Consider the following 19,926-nt stretch of genomic DNA (forward strand, 5'->3'; position numbering starts at 1 on the left):
AAACCAGTGTTTCAGATTTGGAGGCCGAATCCCCCCCCCCCCCCCCACCGCCACCCGTCCCCCCCCCCCCGTCCTCCCTCCTCTGAGCCATATTGTACAAATAACTCAAGAAATAAAGTTTAAACACAAAAATAAAAGGATTCAAATGAACATAGCATCAAAGCGGCATGGCTTTAGAAGTATTCAGTCGTATAGAGGATTTACATCTGCTTCCTTCTTAATTGTCTGGCAGCTGCTCTGTATATATTTGGGGGGGGGAGAGAGCTCTGTGGAAAATATTAGTATTATTTTTGCTTATTGATTTTTAAAACCGCAATATATAAAAAGGATACGTTGCTGCAGTACTTCTTGCTTCTGTATCCCTGAGTTGTGGGTAATGAGGTACACTGAGGCGGCTGTCTAAGGCTGGGTACACACCTGAATGACGTTGCTACCCAGCGTTGTGGCGATGCGATGTAACGATAAATCACATCGCCGTACACACCACACGATCCGTCGTACAACCGCGCAATATCATGTAACAAAACCACGTCCTCTGCGGGCTCGTCCCATTGGACGTACAGAACATCCAGTGAGACGATGCAATGAATTACGGGTGAAAATAACGGATCGGGGGTACACACTGTACGATGGTCCTGCAGAGTGATCGTAAGTACCAAGATTGCACGATATATATCGTATAGTGTGTACCCAGCTTAAAGCCGGCCATACACTACACAACAGGGCAGCCGACTAGCCAATGGGGAGAGGACAGAGAACAGGGAACTGCCCAATAGTTGGAGCTGGTCCTTACACCATATATTCTATATACTGATCAGACCATTTTTTAGCCATTTTCCGGCTGTGAACGATCGTCTCAGTACCATACACCGATAGAAAGTCGTTCAAACCAGTGGTGGGTCGGCTTCATTGCACGACCATCGCGCGGTGTAGGGCCAGCTTAAGGCTGCTGGTTTTGGTAGCAAAATGTAGGCAGTTAATGGGTTAACTCATATGACCAGGTGGCAGCTATGGCACCGCCACACGTGGCCACCAGTAATTTCCCATATGTGAATGTGGATTTCCATCACACCAGGCGCACTTGCAAAAGTAGACAAATGATTTGCAGTTTTGCACAGTTGTAAATGAACCTTACTGACTTTGGGCACAACATCTAAAAAAAATATGGTAGCTAGCAATAAGCAACTATAATAATGATATGTACATATTCTGTAGTGGGTATAGGACATCGAATTATTGCTGGTCTCTTTATTTCATACTGAAAAGCAGAACATGATTATTTTTCGCTGTCGATAAATACAGCATCTGCAAACATTGAGCAAGCTGGAATGATAGTGTGAAAAATCCGAAGTTAGAATCCATTGCACAGAGTTGCACTGAACAGCAAGTTCTCAATGCAGTTCTTTTCAGTTGAGTCCTCTGTAGTTTTTAACTCTTTGTAACCACAGCACATTGAGTATTGAGTATAAAATAGCATTTTCTTATGTCCATTTAAACATATAAACTAGTGAATGGCTGTAAGTCCAGATCTTGATCCCTGCAGTAAATATAATTTCTACTGTAGTTTGTTCTTTGATATTTATATAGAAATTATAGTCAATATATATGTAAGAACCTAAAAGTATGCTTTACAGATTCTTTGATTCATCATGTTGACATATTAATGTGAAAATCTGTAAAGATCGATGGGCCTAATTCAGGGTTGTCCGCTGTGCCGATGTTTTCGCAAATGGAGCAGTTTTTTGCCACTGCGCATGCGCCAAGGTACATTACCATTGTCACACGCTGCGAGTCTTTGATCGTAATGTGATTCACAGTCAGGGAGAGGTTGGGTACGAGATTCCGGCACTCGGATTATTGGCGGTCAGAATCCTGGTGCCAGCATCCCGACAGGGTTAGGATACCGACACCTGTCGGTAGGTATCCTAACCCTACTCCTAACCCTCCCTCTCCTGCAGCCTAAACCTTACCCTCCCCCCTAGTGCCTAAACTTAACCTTACCCCGCAGCATAAACCTAACCCTCTCACCTAGTGCCTAAATGTAACCTCCCCCCCCGCAGACTAAATCTAATACTCCCCCCCAGTGTCTAACCTTAACCCTACCCCTAACCCCAAAACATAACATCAGTATGTCAGCGGTCGGGATGCCGACAGCCGGGATAGTGACTACATTCCCCAGGGAGCGTTTGGGGGAGGCAGCAGGGAGTGTCAACTAAAAACCTTGTTGCAGCAGCCATTCTAGGTGACCACAGACGCTCTCAGGAAGTGTGTGTACGCAATTGCGGACAGCTGCCATGGCTCCTGTGGGTGTTTCAGTACAAGTACCGGCAGCTGTTCCATTAGCACAGGCATCTCAAACTCAAAATACCAACCAGACCGAATAGCCAAGATCTTAAGAGTGTGTGGGCCGCAACAAAAAAAACAATGCAATTTTGAAAGGTTTATTATTAATTAAAACCAATGCAGTGCCCCATGTAGTAGCACACCTTATGTAATGCCCCCTGAATTTATGCCCATTATGCAATGCCTCTTATGCAGAGTCCCCAGTAATGCCCCATATGCAGAGCCCCCAGTAATGCCCCCAGTAATGCCCCTTATGCACAGCCCCCAGTAATGCCCCTTATGCAGAGCCCCCAGTAATGTCCCTAGTAGTGCCCCCAGTAATGCCCCTTATGCAGAGCCCCCAGTAATGCCCCTTATGCATAGCCCCCAGTAATGTCCCTAGTAGTGCCCCCAGTAATGTCCCTAGTAATGCCTCTTATGCTGTGCCCCAGTAATGCCCCTTATGCAGAGCCCCCAGTAATGTCCCTAGTAGTGCCCCCAGTAATGCCCCTTATGCAGAGCCCCCAGTAATGTCCCTAGTAGTGCCCCCAGTAATGCCCCTTATGCAGAGCCCCCAGTAATGCCCCTTATGCAGAGCCCCCAGTAATGCCCCTTATGCACAGCCCCCAGTAATGCCCCTTATGCAGAGCCCCCAGTAATCTTATGTAGAGCCCCCAGTAATGTCCCTAGTAGTGCCCCCAGTAATACCCCTTATGCAGAGCCCCCAGTAATGCCCCTTATGCAGAGCCCCCAGTAATGCCCCTTATGCACAGCCCCCAGTAATGCCCCTTATGTAGAGCCCCCAGTAATGCCCCTTATGCACAGCCCCCAGTAATGCCTCTTATGTAGAGCCCCCAGTAATGCCCCTTATGTTGTGCCCCTTATGCTGTGCCCCCTCCCAGTATATAACAGTCCCCACTCACCAGTGCAGTACTTACCTTTCTTCACGATGGCCACTGGGCAGCGCTCCAGTCCACGCTGTCTTCACTCCCACCGTCCCTTGTAGACGCTGCATCACTGGGAACGCTGGCTTCTGATCGCTTTAGAGACCAGCGTTGCCAGCTTTAAATAAAGTAAACACTGCCCGATCGGAGCTGAACTCCGATGGTGGCAGGGGTGTGGGCCGGATATTATGTATATGTGGGCCCACACTTCGGGCCTCACAAAATGTTTGACATGCCTGCATTAGCATATTTTAGTAAATCCTCATCTGCAAAAATCGCACCTGCAGCAGCAATAGCGTACAACGCCGAATCTGGTCCATTGTGGGGTTATGGGAGTTTCATCAGGACACTGACATGAAGTACAGAGACATCACTTTGCATTGTAAGGCTTATTTAATAACTTGGAACATAGGACATACCTGCAACCTACAGCGACCAATCAGAGATCAGCTTTCGTCATCCTTGTGTAGGCATAAGAAATGAAAGCAAGTACAGTATATGCTTGGTTGTTATGGGTAACTGTAAAATTGTTCTTCTCTGTGTTCTTGAACAGTTGCATCTGATTCCAGATAACGTCCTAATAACATATTTTTTAGACAAAGCCATGATCATCTGGTGGTTAGCTGGGACATCTATTGTTCTCATGTGAAATACTGGTGAATAATTGCACTTTTGGTTTTCACCATATCTATATAATATAGAAAAATATAGAAAGATCTGTCCTACTGTATATAGAAGCATTTGTCCTGTTGTATTTGTCTGTAATTTGTGTGACTGTGATACATTTACATTTCATATTTACCTAGAACATATCTGACTTAATTTTAGGTTCCTACCAGCCATAAGAAAGAAGGAGTGTATGACGTGCCAAAAAATCAGCCGATAAGTGTACGTATAATTTTTTATATTACGCCATTCGTATGCAGATGATAACGCCTTTATGTTGTTTCCTAGCTTGTATGATTTGACTACCATGTAAGATGCATTCATTATATGAATCATTTATAAAATCACATTGTAGGGGGTCTTTATGGCCTCAAAGCAATACAGGTTGTAATGTTAACACATTGCAGAAAGTGGTTTTACATGTCCTCAGTGGGTGCATGGTCTCATTGTGCTCTGTAAGGGGCGGAATCTCCAAACCCCAATCGTCCTTGGAAATAGAATTTCTGTATTTAAAAACCAGTCACTGAAATTGTGCAAATCATATTCTACTCCCGCTAATACTGTTCTAACATTTCTGTAAGGATTTCTTTTGTAAATGTTGAGACCAGAATGTCAGCGCATGCTATAAGGAGTGTGCAGTTGAGGTTTAAATTCCATATGTGGAATACAGGTATTGTATGTGGTTAAGAGACAAGTTATATGTTATTCTTGGTTCTCTGGATGAAGATATTTTATGGGTAATTTGAGAAACAATGCTTGAAATATACTTTAGCACATGTAAAAAGTTGGATGTTTGAACCTTGTTTCATTGTCATAAGAAACTCACATCACTGTCCTGTGTTTGCAACCCTGTTACTACTATTATATAACTATCAGGCTGTGGCTTCATGCTGTCTTCAATCCCCTCCTCACATCATGTCACTGCCCCCTATAATATGCAGCATTGTCCTCACTAACACATCACTCATCCCCTGATATACTCTGTGCTGCTGGGGATACTGCTCCTTCCATTGTATAACTGTCAGTCTGTGGCTTCCTGCTGCCCCCATTCCCCTCCTCACATCCTGTCACTGCTCCTGTCACATGCAGCCCTGTCCTCACTAACACATCACTCATCTCCTGCTATACTCTGTGCTGCTGGGTCCCCGTCTCCTTCCACTATATAACTCTCAGACTGTGGCTTCCTGCTGCCTCCACTCCCCTTCTCACATCATGTCACTGCCCTGTCACATGCAGCTCTGTCCTCACTAACACATCACTCATCTCCTGCTATACTCTGTGCTGCTGGGTCCCCGTCTCCTTCCACTATATAACTCTCAGTCTGTGGCTTCCTGCTGCCTCCAATCCCCTCCTCACATGATGTCACTGCCCCTATCATATGCAGCACGTCCTCACTAACACATCACTCTTCCTGATGTACTCTGTGCTGCTGAGGACCTGCTCATTCCACTATATAACTATCAGCCTGTGGCTTCCTGCTGCCTCCCTTCCTCTCCTCACATGTCACTGCCCCTGTCACATGCAGCCCTGTCCTCACTAACATATCACTCATCTCCTTATATACTCTGTGCTGCTGGGGACCCTGCTCCTTCCACTATATAACTGTCAGTCTGTGGCTTCCTGCTGCCCCCATTCCGGTCCTCGCATCCTGTCACTGCCGCCTGTCACATGCAGCCCTGTCCTCAATAACACATCACTCATCTCCTTATATACTCTGTGCTGCTGGGGACCCTGCTCCTTCCACTATATAACTCTCAGTCTGTGGCTTCCTGCTGCCCCCATTCCCCTCCTCACATCATGTCACTGTCACATGCAGCACTGTCCTCACTAACACATCACTCAACTCCTGATATACTCTGTACTGCTGGGGACCCTGCTTCTTCCACTATCTAACTCTGAGTCTGTGGCTTCCTGCTGCCTCCAATCCCCTCCTCACATCATGTCACTGTCACATGCAGCACTGTCCTCACTAACACATCACTCAACTCCTGATATGCTCTGTACTGCTGGGGACCCTGCTTCTTCCACTATCTAACTCTGAGTCTGTGGCTTCCTGCTGCCTCCAATCCCCTCCTCACATCATGTCACTGTCACATGCAGCACTGTCCTCACTAACACATCACTCAACTCCTGATATACTCTGTGCTGCTGGGGGACCCTGCTCCTTCCACTATATAACAGTCCGTGGCTTCCTGCTGCCTCCATTCCCCTCCTCACATCATGTCACTGCACCTGTCACATGCAGCCCTGTACTCACTGACACATCACTCATCTCCTGATATACTCTGTGCTGCTGGGGACCCTGCTCCTTCCACTATCTAACTCTGAGTCTGTGGCTTCCTGCTGCCTCCATTCCCCAGGCTCCTCAAATCATATTACTGCCCCTGTCACATGCAGCCCTGTCCCCTCACTAAGGGGCCCATTTTTCAGTAATCGCATATTAGTACCCATGATCGCATTGCATGCACTCCTCTCTCAGGACTACTGGGGACTACTACTTCCTTGAGCCACCCTTTATAAACTTCTCCCAGTAGCAGGCGCGCTCGGCAGGGAACAGGACATGCCTCCCAACCTTCCGATCAGCCGGTCAAAGCTGACCAAACTTGACGCGGCGGCACCGAGCCCTGGAGTCGGGACTGTTCTGCATAAGTCGGTACAGTTGGGAAGTACAGTATGCCTTAACAATCCCACCAATATCTTTAGCTAGGGGCAATAAACGGTGGAAGAAGTAAGTAAGACTGGAGAGAGCGAGAGTAATCCCTCTATAGACAAAGTACGCTATCTCCGAGGAGCTGTTGGACTTGTAGCCCTGACAGCTCAGCAAAGGTCAATACTATAATTGCTTTGTTCTACTAGAGAGCAGGGTCTCACTGCATATCATCATGTGTAAATGAAGGCATCAATCATACACGTGTTTTATCCAGCACACGCCTGGCGGTTCCTGCATTATGAATATACCGTAACCCTCTTCTTAACCTTTTCTTAAGAAGAGACATTTTGTAACTGAAACCTGATTGGAGGGCGGAATTGTATAATAGTTTTAAAATAAATGTTCCATAATTCTCAAATGTCAGAAGGTTATTGATTCTGTGTCTGCATTTTCCTAAATATATTCAAAGAAGACTTATCATATGTACAAAGTTTCCCCCGCTATTTGTACACATACAAATATGACTTACATTAAAGCCAAATGTTTTATTCCAATTCACCTTATGGTCCAGCAGTAAAATTGTTATTCATTCTTTTTCTGCTGTCTTCTGGTTGAAACATTTAAGTATAAACTATGCGGCACAGACAGAGAGAGAACTGTTTTGCAGAGTGCAGCAACATTGTTACAACAGAGTGTTAGGACAGGTGAAAGCTGCAGCCTCATTTCAATTTATATCAAGTTTCAGCAATATACTTACGATTTTATTGCTAAAGTAATACTAGTACAATGCACAAAAACATGTCTGAAGGTGGAACCCACTGGTTTAAATAACCCCATACCCACATGCAGGGATGGACTGGGCCTGTAGATCAGCCCTGGCAGTCCGCCCTGTGCACGCAACTTAGTTGCGGCGTTCACAAAGGTGGAGTGGCGACCGCTACAACTTCTGCACCCTGGTCTCCCAGAACAACGGAGGATCAATACAGCGAGCAGTGCACTGTCACCTCCTCCGAATGCTGTCTGGTCGTTACTGAGGTGCACAATCAGGCTAGGTATAGCCACTAGACACCATCACTTACACCTATTTGGACTCTAAATATACTGCAGACTGGTAAGAGAACTTGTATATATACACGGGCTGCGCAATACATTCACTGCACTTTCTATATTTAACAGTGAACCACTACATCTACAAAGAAATATTAAAAGACTGTGGACATCTTTCTATTATATGTGCATCCCTTAGCGCAGGGATGGGGAACCTCAGGCCCGGGGGTCGTATAAGGCTCCCAGAATCATGTGGTCTGTCCCTCTGAGCTTTTTTCTGCTAGCCTCATCTGGCTACCAGGGTACCTAGAATGTCACACTGCAGCAGTGCCACCTGGAGCGTCCTTAGGATGCCTCAGCCGGTCACAACGCTGCCCTTACAGCTCCCCGGAGCATCCTCAGGATGCTCCAGGCATTGCTGTAATCACCGGCGATTCTGCCCTCGCCCCCGTGTGACATCACACCGAGGGGGCGTGGCCTGCACCGGGCCCACGAATAATGTTCTATATATCAATATGGCCCTCGGCAGAAAAAAGGTTCCCCACCCCTGTCTTAGCGGTATTTTAATACAAATTTACCATTACTTATCGATTAGTGATTCAGTCACTCTGATATTCATTATTCAACATTGTATTGTTTGGTATGTTATGTCAGTGGGGCATATATTTTAATAAATTTGTTATTTCTTGAGAGAAGCCTTGTTGTATTGCAGTCTTTCAGACCAGTGCTACCAAGGTTTAATTACACATTTATTATTATTATTACTATTATTATTATTATTTATTATTTTTTTAGCTATTTATGAGCGCAGTCCAATTGATGTAAAATCAGTGGTATATGATTGAATAACCCCATACCCACCTTTAGGGACGGACTGGGGTTGTAGATCAGCCCTGGCAGTTCGCCCGGGTGCTTACAAAGGTGGCGTGGTTAAGTTTCAAGGGGGCGTGCTGCAACTCACGGGTGCCCGGCCTTTTGGCACGCGCCCGTCTCTCCCTGTCTTTGCAGAGCGAACCGGCCCATCACTGCCGCCACCCCTTCCCTCCCCCTGAGCTAATATCATGTGTCCGGCGGCGAGGGGTGGAGGACGGGGGCACTTTCGCCCTCCTCAAGCCGACCCTGAGGCCATCAGCCCTACCCACATGAGATGTTACTTTGTTGTTATTGAGTGAGTGAGTTTTTAGAAGTGGAGATGTTGCCCATAGCAACCAATAAGATTCTACTTAACATTTAACTAGCACCTTCTACAACATAATAGCTAAACTCTGATTGGTTGCTATGGGCAACAACTCCATTTCTAAAAACTCTCACTTTAGTAAATATACCCCCAAGACTTAGTACATCTCCCCCACAGTCTTTTCAAAGCAACGAGACCCAAATTCTACAAACACAGGTGAAATCCGCAAAAGCTTTCAGTGAAGTTTTACCAATTTATGTGTGACCTAAAATACATATATTAAACAATGAAAAGAAAAATAGCAAAGTAACATTGGCATTCAGAAAAATACAAGCAATGCATTTGCTACACGTACTGCGTAAACACTCCATATAAATTAATTATTTTAATTGTAGCGCATTTTCCAAGCATAAAGGTGCATATTTAATGGGTGCGAAACACAGAACAAACATTTGTATAAACAGGGCTGTAATGACTGCCGGATAAAGGATGACACGTTCCCATTATCACTTTTTAATAATGGAGTCAATTATTGCCCGGCGGTAATTTAGCAGGATAATACAATGTTACAATGAATTAGGGAAGACTTTGATCCATATGCGTGTTGTGCATTGCAGGATGCGTAAAGCACAGTCACAGTAATAGATAACTCACGATTGTATTTTCCCTGCATAATTTCCAAAGTACATTTTTAGCCTTTGACATTTATTTTGGTAGATCGGTGGTGGCAGACGGGGATCGTTAGATTAAATCAAGGCGTTTGTCAGAGCTGTGTCTTAATTAGGTTCTGTTGTACAAGCACAATGTAATCAGCTCTGACAAAGTTATCTCATAAGTCACATCTGACATTTCCTGCCCATATCAGCCGAGGTAACGCTTTACATCCTGGGCTGCTGTTCCCTACCCGGTGATATGTTCCAAGCTCACAGTACCCCCATCACCTTGGAGCAAGCATGTTATACTGATCTCGCCAGGTGTGTTTTGCTGACTGGTGCACCATCCCGACCTCTGGTCACCGCCATAGTCACATGATCACGTAACGCTAAAAGTGGCAGCACCCATTACAGGATTCTGGTTGTCTGAATTTGGTAAGAGGCAAATAGATACCAATATCTGGGCTTATTTAATAAAATTGGGGAATAGTTATAACAGCTTGAAAAGCCCAATGATGTGCTTATTTTCGCTTCACCCATTTCATCAAAGCTGCTGGTATTAGCCACGGTAATGACGGTGATAAAACTGGTGGCAGTAAAATAAACCTCTGGATGGAGAAGACTATTTCTCAAGCATCATGGCTATACTAGATCTGGCCCGGTGATGTTATCGCCTTCATAGGATGGTGATTTCAAGCTCAAAGCATTGAAAATTATTATATTATTAGAAAACAGCATTTTTAATACATTAAGAGGCCTATATTTGCCCCTTAATGCCATATTTAAAAGGGCAATAATAGTAAATGCAAAATCAGGCTTGTTTTGCACTAAGTATTATTGTCCTTTTAAATCTGGCCTGTCAGTGCTGCAAGTTAACTGATATCACTCCAGGCCAGTATGGCACAGCCTCAATGAAATCTTTGCCCTGGTATTAAACCTTTCGCCACAATAGGGCCCCTTTTACTGTATGTTCTAACAACCAATCATCCACTTCATATTAGCCAATCTTCCATCGTTAGTTTTTATTAGGTGTACGGGTGTGCCCCATAGGGTGTCTACTCTCCCTAAACATCCGGGACACTCCTGACCAATGAAAGCTTATTTCTGATTGATTTTTTTTTACCACACATTGATGTAAATAGATTTCGTTGAGTCTAGCATTGGAGGCTAACATTGAAATACCAGTCGAGCTTCCACAGTCTACAAACAGCAACTAAAAACTTTCTCAAAGTTACAGTATATGTAAAAGTTTGCGCAGAAGATATTTATGTAATGATGGGGGAGATATTGTCCCCATCAGTAATCCTGACAAACATTATTTTGCAGAAAATGACAGTGGAGAGCTGGGACGGACTGGAGCTGTACAGAGCCGGCCCTAGCCAAATTAGTGCCCTAGGCAAGACTTTGGGTGGTGCCCCCTACCCCTGTGGGATCCTGAAAAGGGGTGTGACCTTCACGGAATGGGTGTGGTCTCACTGTGCTGAGGCCCCTTCCCCATTGTGCTGTGGTCCCAGCGCCCCACTCCCAGCACAGATCACACCCAGCACCCATTACCCAGCACTGCACCCCTCACCCCTCTCCCAATAGAGAACCCCTCTCCCAGCACAGATCACAGCACAGCACCCCTCTCCCAGCACAGCACAGATTACAGCACCCATCACCTAGCACAGCACCCCTCGCACAGCACAGATTACAGCACCCATCACCTAGCACAGCACCCCTCTCCCAGCACAGCACATATTACAGCACCCATCACCTAGCTCAGCACCCCTCTCCCAGCACAGCACAGATTACAGCACCCATCACCTAGCACAGCACCCCTCTCCCAGCATAGCACAGATTACAGCACCCATCATCTAGCACAGCACCCCTCTCCCAGCACAGCACAGATTACAGCACCCATCACCTAGCACAGCACCCCTCTGCCCATGCAGAGAAGCTTATTCTGATCGTGGTAGCGGCCACCATCCTGGTGTGTGCCGGCCCACAGCCGGCCCGGCTCTAACCACTAGCCACTGTCCAAGTGCCTAGTCCCCGCAAACCGCCGCAGGCTGTTTCGCTACTGCCTGCTCACTTTTTGCTGTTGCCAGGCTCGATCGGAGCTGCCAGCTGAGCTGCGATTGTGGACACTGCACCATGGCAGTACCAGCTGCCAGTGTTTCTGCCCAGCTGGCAGCAGATGCCCCGACCATGCCTGGCCCAAACCTCCGCCGGTACTAGGTGGGCTTGGATGCCCCTAGGAATTCCAAATGCCCTATGCATTTGCTTAGTTTGTCTATGCCTAGGGCCGGCTCTGGAGCTGTAGATCAGCCCTGGCAGTCTGCCCTGTGCGCTCGCTCGTGAAGGGGGCGTGGTTGTTTCAAAGGGGCGTGTCTTGAGTCACGGGGGCCTTGCCTCACGGCACGTCCCCGTCTCTTCCCGGCCGAGCACAGCGCACCGGCCCATCACTGCCTAAATCCCGTCACATAGTGAATCCGGAGCTGGGTTTGGAGGGCGAGGGGCACTTCCGCCCTCCTCGAGCCGGCCCTGAGGCCATCAGCCCTTCTGGCATTTGCCGATTTCCAGGAACCCATTCAGCCACCAGACACAAACTCTTACCTCGTCTTTACACATCTTTATAGCTTGTACATTGCACAAAATAATTAAGTCAAGTAAATAATAACTTTATGTCCATAGACATTAATAACCAAATGTGATGGTTTTACAGCAGCGGTTTATCTGAGCTTGCAGTTTGCATTCTGTTTGCTGATGTGCAGCATTTTCTGATCTAATTAAGATTACGAAACGTTTGGGGCACAAATCACCTCCCATATTCGCCTGTAACTTGTATGCTATACTACAAAGTTACTTTTTACTTTAAAAGTTTAAAGTATTTATGTTTAAATATAATTCACCATTAGCTATGTTGGGGGACAGCAGTGCTGGCAGCAGTACCAGCGGATGACAATCTAATTGCATTTTGGTCATTTGCATTTGGTTACTCCAAATAAAAACGATATTAGTGTCTTCAACAACCACTTACCTTAACTACTAAACCACCTACCCCCGCACACTCTTCAAAACAGCTCAAGCTCGTCCCGTGTATTTGGGACAGTGCCCTGATCTGAAATAATACAAAAAACTGGAACTGCAGTCATTTAAGCTGCTGTGACATTACTGGCCCCGCCCCTGTGTATAAATAAACCAATCCAGATTCCCTCTAAGCAAATCTATCAAACTGTCAGTCACTGTGGTTCTGCTGAGTTACTCTGTAAAGACTCTATTGTGAAGGAATATTGTGGGGAGCTTTGAATATACCGAGGGATTTTGTTTCCTTTGTGTATTGTACTTTCTTAGAGATTTTTTTTTTCTTTTTCACATCATTTTCTACAACAAACCTTTAAAGTGTTGAGGGCGCATTTTACAACTCTCGGCAATGTGGTTGGCGAAACCTCATTACAATGTATCATAACCTTTTTTGGACGGTATAAATTAGTTTCCCTTGACCTGTTCAACCTGTTTTGTGCATAGTCCTGTCCTGGCCTTTTCAGAAGACAATAGGTGTGAGAGGTTATACGCATGCAATGGATCATTTGTTAAAAAAATGTGACTCCAGCATGACAGTCCTTGAACTGACGTAATAGATATTTTTCCCTATATTTCTTTTTGGTTCAGAATATGTACTACAAATACACTATAACCACCCGTCGTAATGGTGGTCCATCATCGTCATTAAAACATCAACTATGATATGTCAAAAGTGGATTTTTCGTATTCATAAATATTAGTGTCACATCGTCAAAGAGAGATGAGCCTGTGCCGAGCCGATCTCTGGTACCAGTCATGTCATGTGCAGTGTATTTTCATTCGTTTAAGAATGAATTATCTGGTAATGTGTCACTTGTGAAATATGTTTAAAAAATGTAATTGTTCACTCAGCAATGTGATGTATCCTAACAGGCTGGCTGCTACAGAGGTTATTATTTGAATTATTAAGAAACGTTCATGGGCTTGATTTTAATCCCACAGCGCCTATACTCAGGGAAATAGAGACACCGGAGTTACTCAGTACAAAATTAAATATCAGTCATACTGTAAGTTCCAATACGATGTTTCCCCAGTGGATAAAATGCTCATACAACTGGTAGAATACTGTGACACTACTGTTAAAGAGTCCCTACTATGCTCAGATTTATTCTTACCACCCTCAGAGGAATCCCTATCACACTTAGAGGCAGGGCTTTAATTAGGGGTGTGCGAGCGTAACCCATACTTGCCTACCCTCCCGATTTGGTCGGGAGCCTCCCGAAAATCGGGTGCCGCTCACGACCTCCTGGGAAAGCAGGCAATCCTCCCGGCTGCCGCCCACCCCTCCTATCGCCCCGCAATAACCCCTACAACCCCCGCAGCAGGGGGGCCGGGAAGGCGATTCGCGTCATTTTGGCCCCACCCCCTGCTTCACAATGCCTATATTATCGACATTGTGTAGCGGGGATGGGGCCAAACTGACGCAATCGCCCACAAGTGCCTGTCACCCACCGGCCACTCCCCCTTGTCCCAGCCACGCCCCAGCCCCCTCCCCCCCCATCCTGCTGATCTGGCTGCTCTCTCCCGGAATGAGCAACCAGAAAGTCGGCAGGTATGGCGTAGCCATCGCACAGGGTCCTGGGGGTGGCACCATCGCTATCCCCCGGCCTCTGAATCTGGCTAGCGCAGTCAGTAGTGCTGCTGTAGACGTTTGGACACTGCAGACACACACCCTGCAGCCTGTATAGCAGCTCGGAGCGTCCTCAGGACAGTGCAGCACTTCCCGGAGCTGGAGGCCGCACACCCTTCGACATTGGCGTCATGCTCTCAGGGGGTAGGGCTGGCACAGGGCGCGCCTTAGAGGTATCCTTACCACACTCAGTTGTTCCTACTGCACTCAATTATCACTACCACATTATCGCTACCACATTATCACTACCACATTATCACTGCCACATGAAGGGCCTGATTCAGAGCTGACGCAGTGTCGATATCTGCGCAGTCGAGTGATTATTTGCTACGGCGCATGCCCACAAAGTCCTGAAAACCCCAACGATGCAGGCGTTTACCTGAGTGTATGCAGAGACGGGCTGTTGCGTACGGGAACGCTGGCATTAGAATTGGTGGTGCAAGACCATGGTCGTTCCTGGGAGGTGGCCTAAAGTGAATGCAGAAAAAGCCGCAGAAGCCATGTTTAGAGCAATTTCAGAAGGGGACACTTCAACTGCCATAGGCAGGTGCAAGTGTCAATGGTGGGCACGATAGTGCACCGATGGTGGAGTGTTCATAACCACTGGCGGAGTTGCTCAGTCCACAGGCGTTAAAACTGGGCGTCTCAGGGCTTGCAGTGTCCGGCGCGCTAGTGCACAAGGGGAAGGCTGAAACTAACATTTGTATATTACCTAGTGGTGTAACTAGGGTAGTTGGAGCCCAGGGCAAAGTGAAAAATGGAGCACCCCCCCTAAGTGTGTGCACCGAAAAATGGACGTGTCACATGGGGTGTGGTCACCGAAAAATGGGGCGTGTCAACATGACACACCCCTTTCTTGTCACTCTGGGAACATTCCTTTCCATTCCATATGCACCGCCCCTTATACAGTCCACCCAGTAGTGGTCCCCCTTATGCAGGCCCCCAGTAGTGCCCCTTATACAGTACCCCCAGTAGTGGTCCCCCTTATGCAGGCTCCAGTTGTGCCCCTTATACAGTACCCCCAGTATGCAATGTCCGCAGTAGTGGTCCCTCTTAAGCAGGCTCCCAGTAGTGCCCCTTATACAGTACCCCCAGTAGTGGTCCCACTTACACAGTGCCCCATTAGTTCTCCTTATAAAATGCCCCCAGTAGTGGTCCCCCTTATTCAGGCCCCCAGTAGTGATCCCCCCTATGCAGTGCCCCTTATACAGTGCCCCCAGGAGTGGTCCCCCTTATGCAGGCCCCCAGTAGTGCCCTTATACAGTGGCCCCAGTAGTGTTCCCCCTTATGCAGGCCCCCAGTAGTGATCCCCCCTATACAGTGCCCCTTATACAGTTCCCCCTGTAGTGGTCCCCCTTATGCAGGCCCCCAGTAGTGATCCCCCTATGCAGTGCCCCTTATGAGCCCCCCAGTAGTGATCCCCCTTATGCAGGCCCCCAGTAGTGCCCCTTATACAGTGCCCCCAGTAGTGGTCCCCCTTATGCAGACCCCCAGTAGTGATTCCCCCTATGCAGTGCCCCTTATACAGTGCCCCCAGTAGTGTTCCCCCTTATGCAGACCCCCAGTAGTGATCCCCCTTATGCAAGCCCCCAGTAGTGCCCCTTATGCAGACCCCCAGTAGTGCCCCTTACACAGTGCCTCCAGTAGTGGTCCCCCTTATGCAGGCCCTCAGTATTGATCCCCCCTATGCAGTGCCCCCTGTAGTAGTCCTCCCTATTCAGTGCCCCCAGTAGTGATCCCCCTGTGCAGTGCCCCTTGTGCCCCCAGTAGTAAGCCCCTTACATAGTGCCCCTAGTAGTAAGCCCCTTATATAGTGCCCCCAGTAGTGGTCCCCCCTATGCAGTGCCCCTTATATAGTGCCCCCAGTAGTAGTCCCCCGATGCAGTGCCCCCAGTAGTAGTCCTCCCCCCAGTAGTGCCCCCAGTAGTGGTCCCCCCTGATGCAGTGCCTCCAGTAGTAGTCCCCCCCCTATGCAGTGCCCCCAGTAGTAGTCCCCCCTATGCAGTGCCCCCAGTAGTAGTCCCCCCCCATGCAGTGCCTGCAGTAGTGGTCCCCCGATGCAGTGCCCCCAGTAGTGGTCCCCCCCGATGCAGTGCCCCCAGTAGTAGTCCCCCCCTATACAGTGCCCCCAGTAGTGCAGACAAAGACACAAACGTAAAAAAAACCCCACTTACCTGAATCCCCGTTCCTGCTACCGCCGCCGTCCGCTCCTCCGTCCTCCTGGGCCGGCCCGCTGTGCATGCTTGGTTATACCTGCCACACTCGGTTATCCCTGCCACACTCAGTAATACGTGCCACCCTCAGTAATACCTCCCACACTCAGTTATATCTGCCATACTCAGTTATACCTGCCACACTCAGTAATACCTCCCACACTCAGATATACCTGCCACACTCAGTAATACCTCCCACACTCAGTTATACCTGCAACATAGTTATCCCATCAGCAATTTTTTCTGACATTGAAAAACATTTTGTTTCAGTAAAATTACCCATTCCTGGTTCCTAAAATACGGGGGGAAAAACAAGTAGGGTTTCCCCCTTTTTTTTAGAAACCAGCACTGGACTCCCAGAGCCAGTCCTGGTTTTAAAAATAGGGAGGGGGGGGGAGTGTGGGGTTCCCCCTATTTTTAAAACCAGCACCAAACTCATTTCTACACACTCAGTTATCCCTGCCACACTCAGGTATTCCTACCACACTCAGGTATCCCTACCACACTCAGTTATCCCTGCCTCACTCAGTTATCCCTACCTCACTCGGTTATCCCTGCCACACTCGGTTATCTCTGCCTCACTCGGTTATCCCTGCCACACTCGGTTATCCCTGCCACACTTAGTTATCCCTACCTCACTCAGTTAACCCTGCCACACTTGGTTATCCCTGCCACACTTGGTTATCCCTGCCTCACTCGGTTATCCCTGCCACACTTGGTTATCCCTGCCTCACTTAGTTATCCCTGCCATACTCAGTTATCCCTACCTCACTCAGTTATCCCTATCTCACTCAGTTATCCCTGCCACACTCAGTAATCCCGGCCACACTTAATTATACCTTCCACACTCAGTTATTCCTACCACACTCAGTTATCCCTACCACACTCAGTTATACCTGCCACACTGAGTTATACCTGCCACACTTAGTTACCCGTATAACACTCAGTTATCCCTGCCACACTTGGTTATCCCTGCCTCACTCGGTTATCCTTGCCACACTTGGTTATCCCTTCCTCACTCGGTTATCCCTGCCACACTTGGTTATCCCTGCCTCACTTAGTTATCCCTGCCATACTCACTTATCCCTACCTCACTCAGTTATACCTGCCACACTGAGTTATACCTGCCAAACTTAGTTATCCGTACAACACTCAGTTATCCCTGCCACACTCAGTTATCCCTGCCACACTTAGTTATCCCTGCCACACTCGGTTATCCCTGCCACACTCGGTTATCCCTGCTACACTCAGTGATCCCCTGCTACCATACTCAGATTTATCCCTAGCACACTCAGATATCCCTGCCACACCTGGTTATCCCTGCCACACTCAGAGTTATCCCTGCCACACTCAGTTATCCCTGCCACACTCAATTATACCTGCCACACTCCGTTATCTCAGCCACAATCATTGGTTATGGGTTCAAACTAGACGATATACCAGATATGTCACTCCAATCTGCGTGATCGGAAGACATATTGTATAGTGTGTAACTGTGTACCCAGCTTTAGTTGTCACCACTACACTCAGAGTTACCCTACTACACTCAGATTTATCCCTACCACACTCAGATTTATCCATAGTGCACTCAGATTTATCCCTACCACACTCAGATTTATCCCTTCCCAACTCAGATTTATCCCTATCACACTCAGATTTATCCCTACCGCACTCAGATTTATCCCTACCACACTCATATATATCCCTACCACACTCAGATTTATCTCTACCACACTCTGATAAATCCCTACCACACTCAGATTTATCCTTACGCACTCAGATTTATCCCTTCCACACTCAGATTTATCCCTACCACACTCAGATTTATCCCTACCGCACTCAGATTTATCCCTACCACACTCAGATTTATCCCTACCGCACTCAGATTTATCCCTACCACACTCAGATTTATCCCTACCACACTCAGATTTATCCCTACTACACTCAGAGTTATCCCTACCACACTCCGATAAATCCCTACCACACTCCGATTTATCCCTACCACACTCCGATTTATCCCTACCACACTCAGATAAATCCCTACCACACTCAGATAAATCCCTACCACACTCAGATTTATCCCTACCACACTCAGATTTATCCCTACCACACTCAGATAAATCCCTACCACACTCAGATTTATCCCTACCACACTCAGATTTATCCATAACCGCACTCAGATTTATCCCTACCACACTCAGATTTATCCCTACTACACTCAGAGTTATCCTTACCACACTAAGAAAAATCCCTAACACACTCAGATTTATCCCTACCACACTCAGTTATCCCTACCACACTCAGATAAATCCCTACCACACTCAGATTTATTCCTTCCACACTCAGATAAATCCCTACCACACTCAGATTTCCCTTCCACACTCAGATAAATCCCTACCACACTCAGATAAATCCCTACTACACTCAGATAAATCCCTACCACACTCAGATTTATCCCTACTACACTCAGATTTTTCCATACCGCACTGAGATAAATCCCTACGACACTCAGATTTATCTCTACCACACTCAGATAAATCCCTACCACACTCAGATAAATCCCTACCACACTCAGAGTTATCCCTACCGCACTCAGATTTATCCCTACCACACTCAGATTTATCCCTACCACACTCAGAGTTATCCCTACCACACTCAGAGTTATCCCTACCACACTCAGAGTTATCCCTACCACACTCAGATAAATCCCTACCACACTCAGATTTATCCCTTCCACACTCAGATAAATCCCTACCACACTCAGGTAAATCCCTACCACACTCAGATTTATCCCTACCACACTCAGATAAATCCCTACCACACTCAGATTTATCCCTACCACACTTAGATTTATCCATACCGCACTGAGATAAATCCCTACGACACTCAGATATATCCCTACCACACTCAGATAAATCCCTACCACACTCAGATTTATCCCTACCACACTCAGATAAATCCCTACCACACTCAGATTTATCCCTACCACACTCAGATTTATCCCTACCACACTCAGATTTATCCATACCGCACTCAGATAAATCCCTACCACACTCAGATTTATCCCTACCGTACTCAGATTTATCCCTACCACACTCAGATAAATCCCTACCACACTCAGAATCATCCCTACCACACTCAGATAAATCCCTACCACACTCAGATTTATCCCTACCACACTCAGATTTATCCAAACCGCACTCAGATAAATCCCTACCACACTCAGATAAATCCCTACCACACTCAGATTTATCCAAACCGCACTCAGATAAATCCCTACCACACTCAGATTTATCCCTTCCACACTCAGATTTATCCCTTCCACACTCAGATAAATCCCTACCACACTCAGATAAATCCCTACCACACTCAGATAAATCCCTTCCACACTCAGATAAATCCCTACCACACTCAAATTTAAGAGTAAGGACTCTCCTGGCGTCTCTGCAGCTTCTGCCGCAGCTGTACTGGATGCAGGGTGCTGTTCTAGGCCTCACCCAGGCGGCGGCACAGCTTGCACACCCCTAGTTATGACCTGGGATCCAGGCCTGCAGCGAC

The 19,926-nt window shown here is 47.1% G+C and overlaps 1 protein-coding gene across 3 annotated transcripts in view; it reads left to right on the plus strand.

Moving 5' to 3' along the window:
• The window catches only part of DAB1 (DAB adaptor protein 1), an 862,015-nt gene that overhangs the window by 781,564 nt on the left and 60,525 nt on the right, over nucleotides 1–19,926 (plus strand). For all 3 annotated transcript variants that reach the window (XM_088447883.1, XM_088447885.1, XM_088447884.1), the window contains one exon: nucleotides 4,095–4,154. In XM_088447883.1, coding sequence (XP_088304009.1) covers nucleotides 4,095–4,154 — 60 coding nt within the window. The remainder of the gene's footprint in view (nucleotides 1–4,094; nucleotides 4,155–19,926) is intronic.

The sequence above is a fragment of the Taudactylus pleione genome, unplaced genomic scaffold (genome assembly GCF_031769625.1).
Source record: "Taudactylus pleione unplaced genomic scaffold, aTauple2 ptg000442l, whole genome shotgun sequence".
NCBI lineage: Eukaryota > Metazoa > Chordata > Amphibia > Anura > Myobatrachidae > Taudactylus > Taudactylus pleione.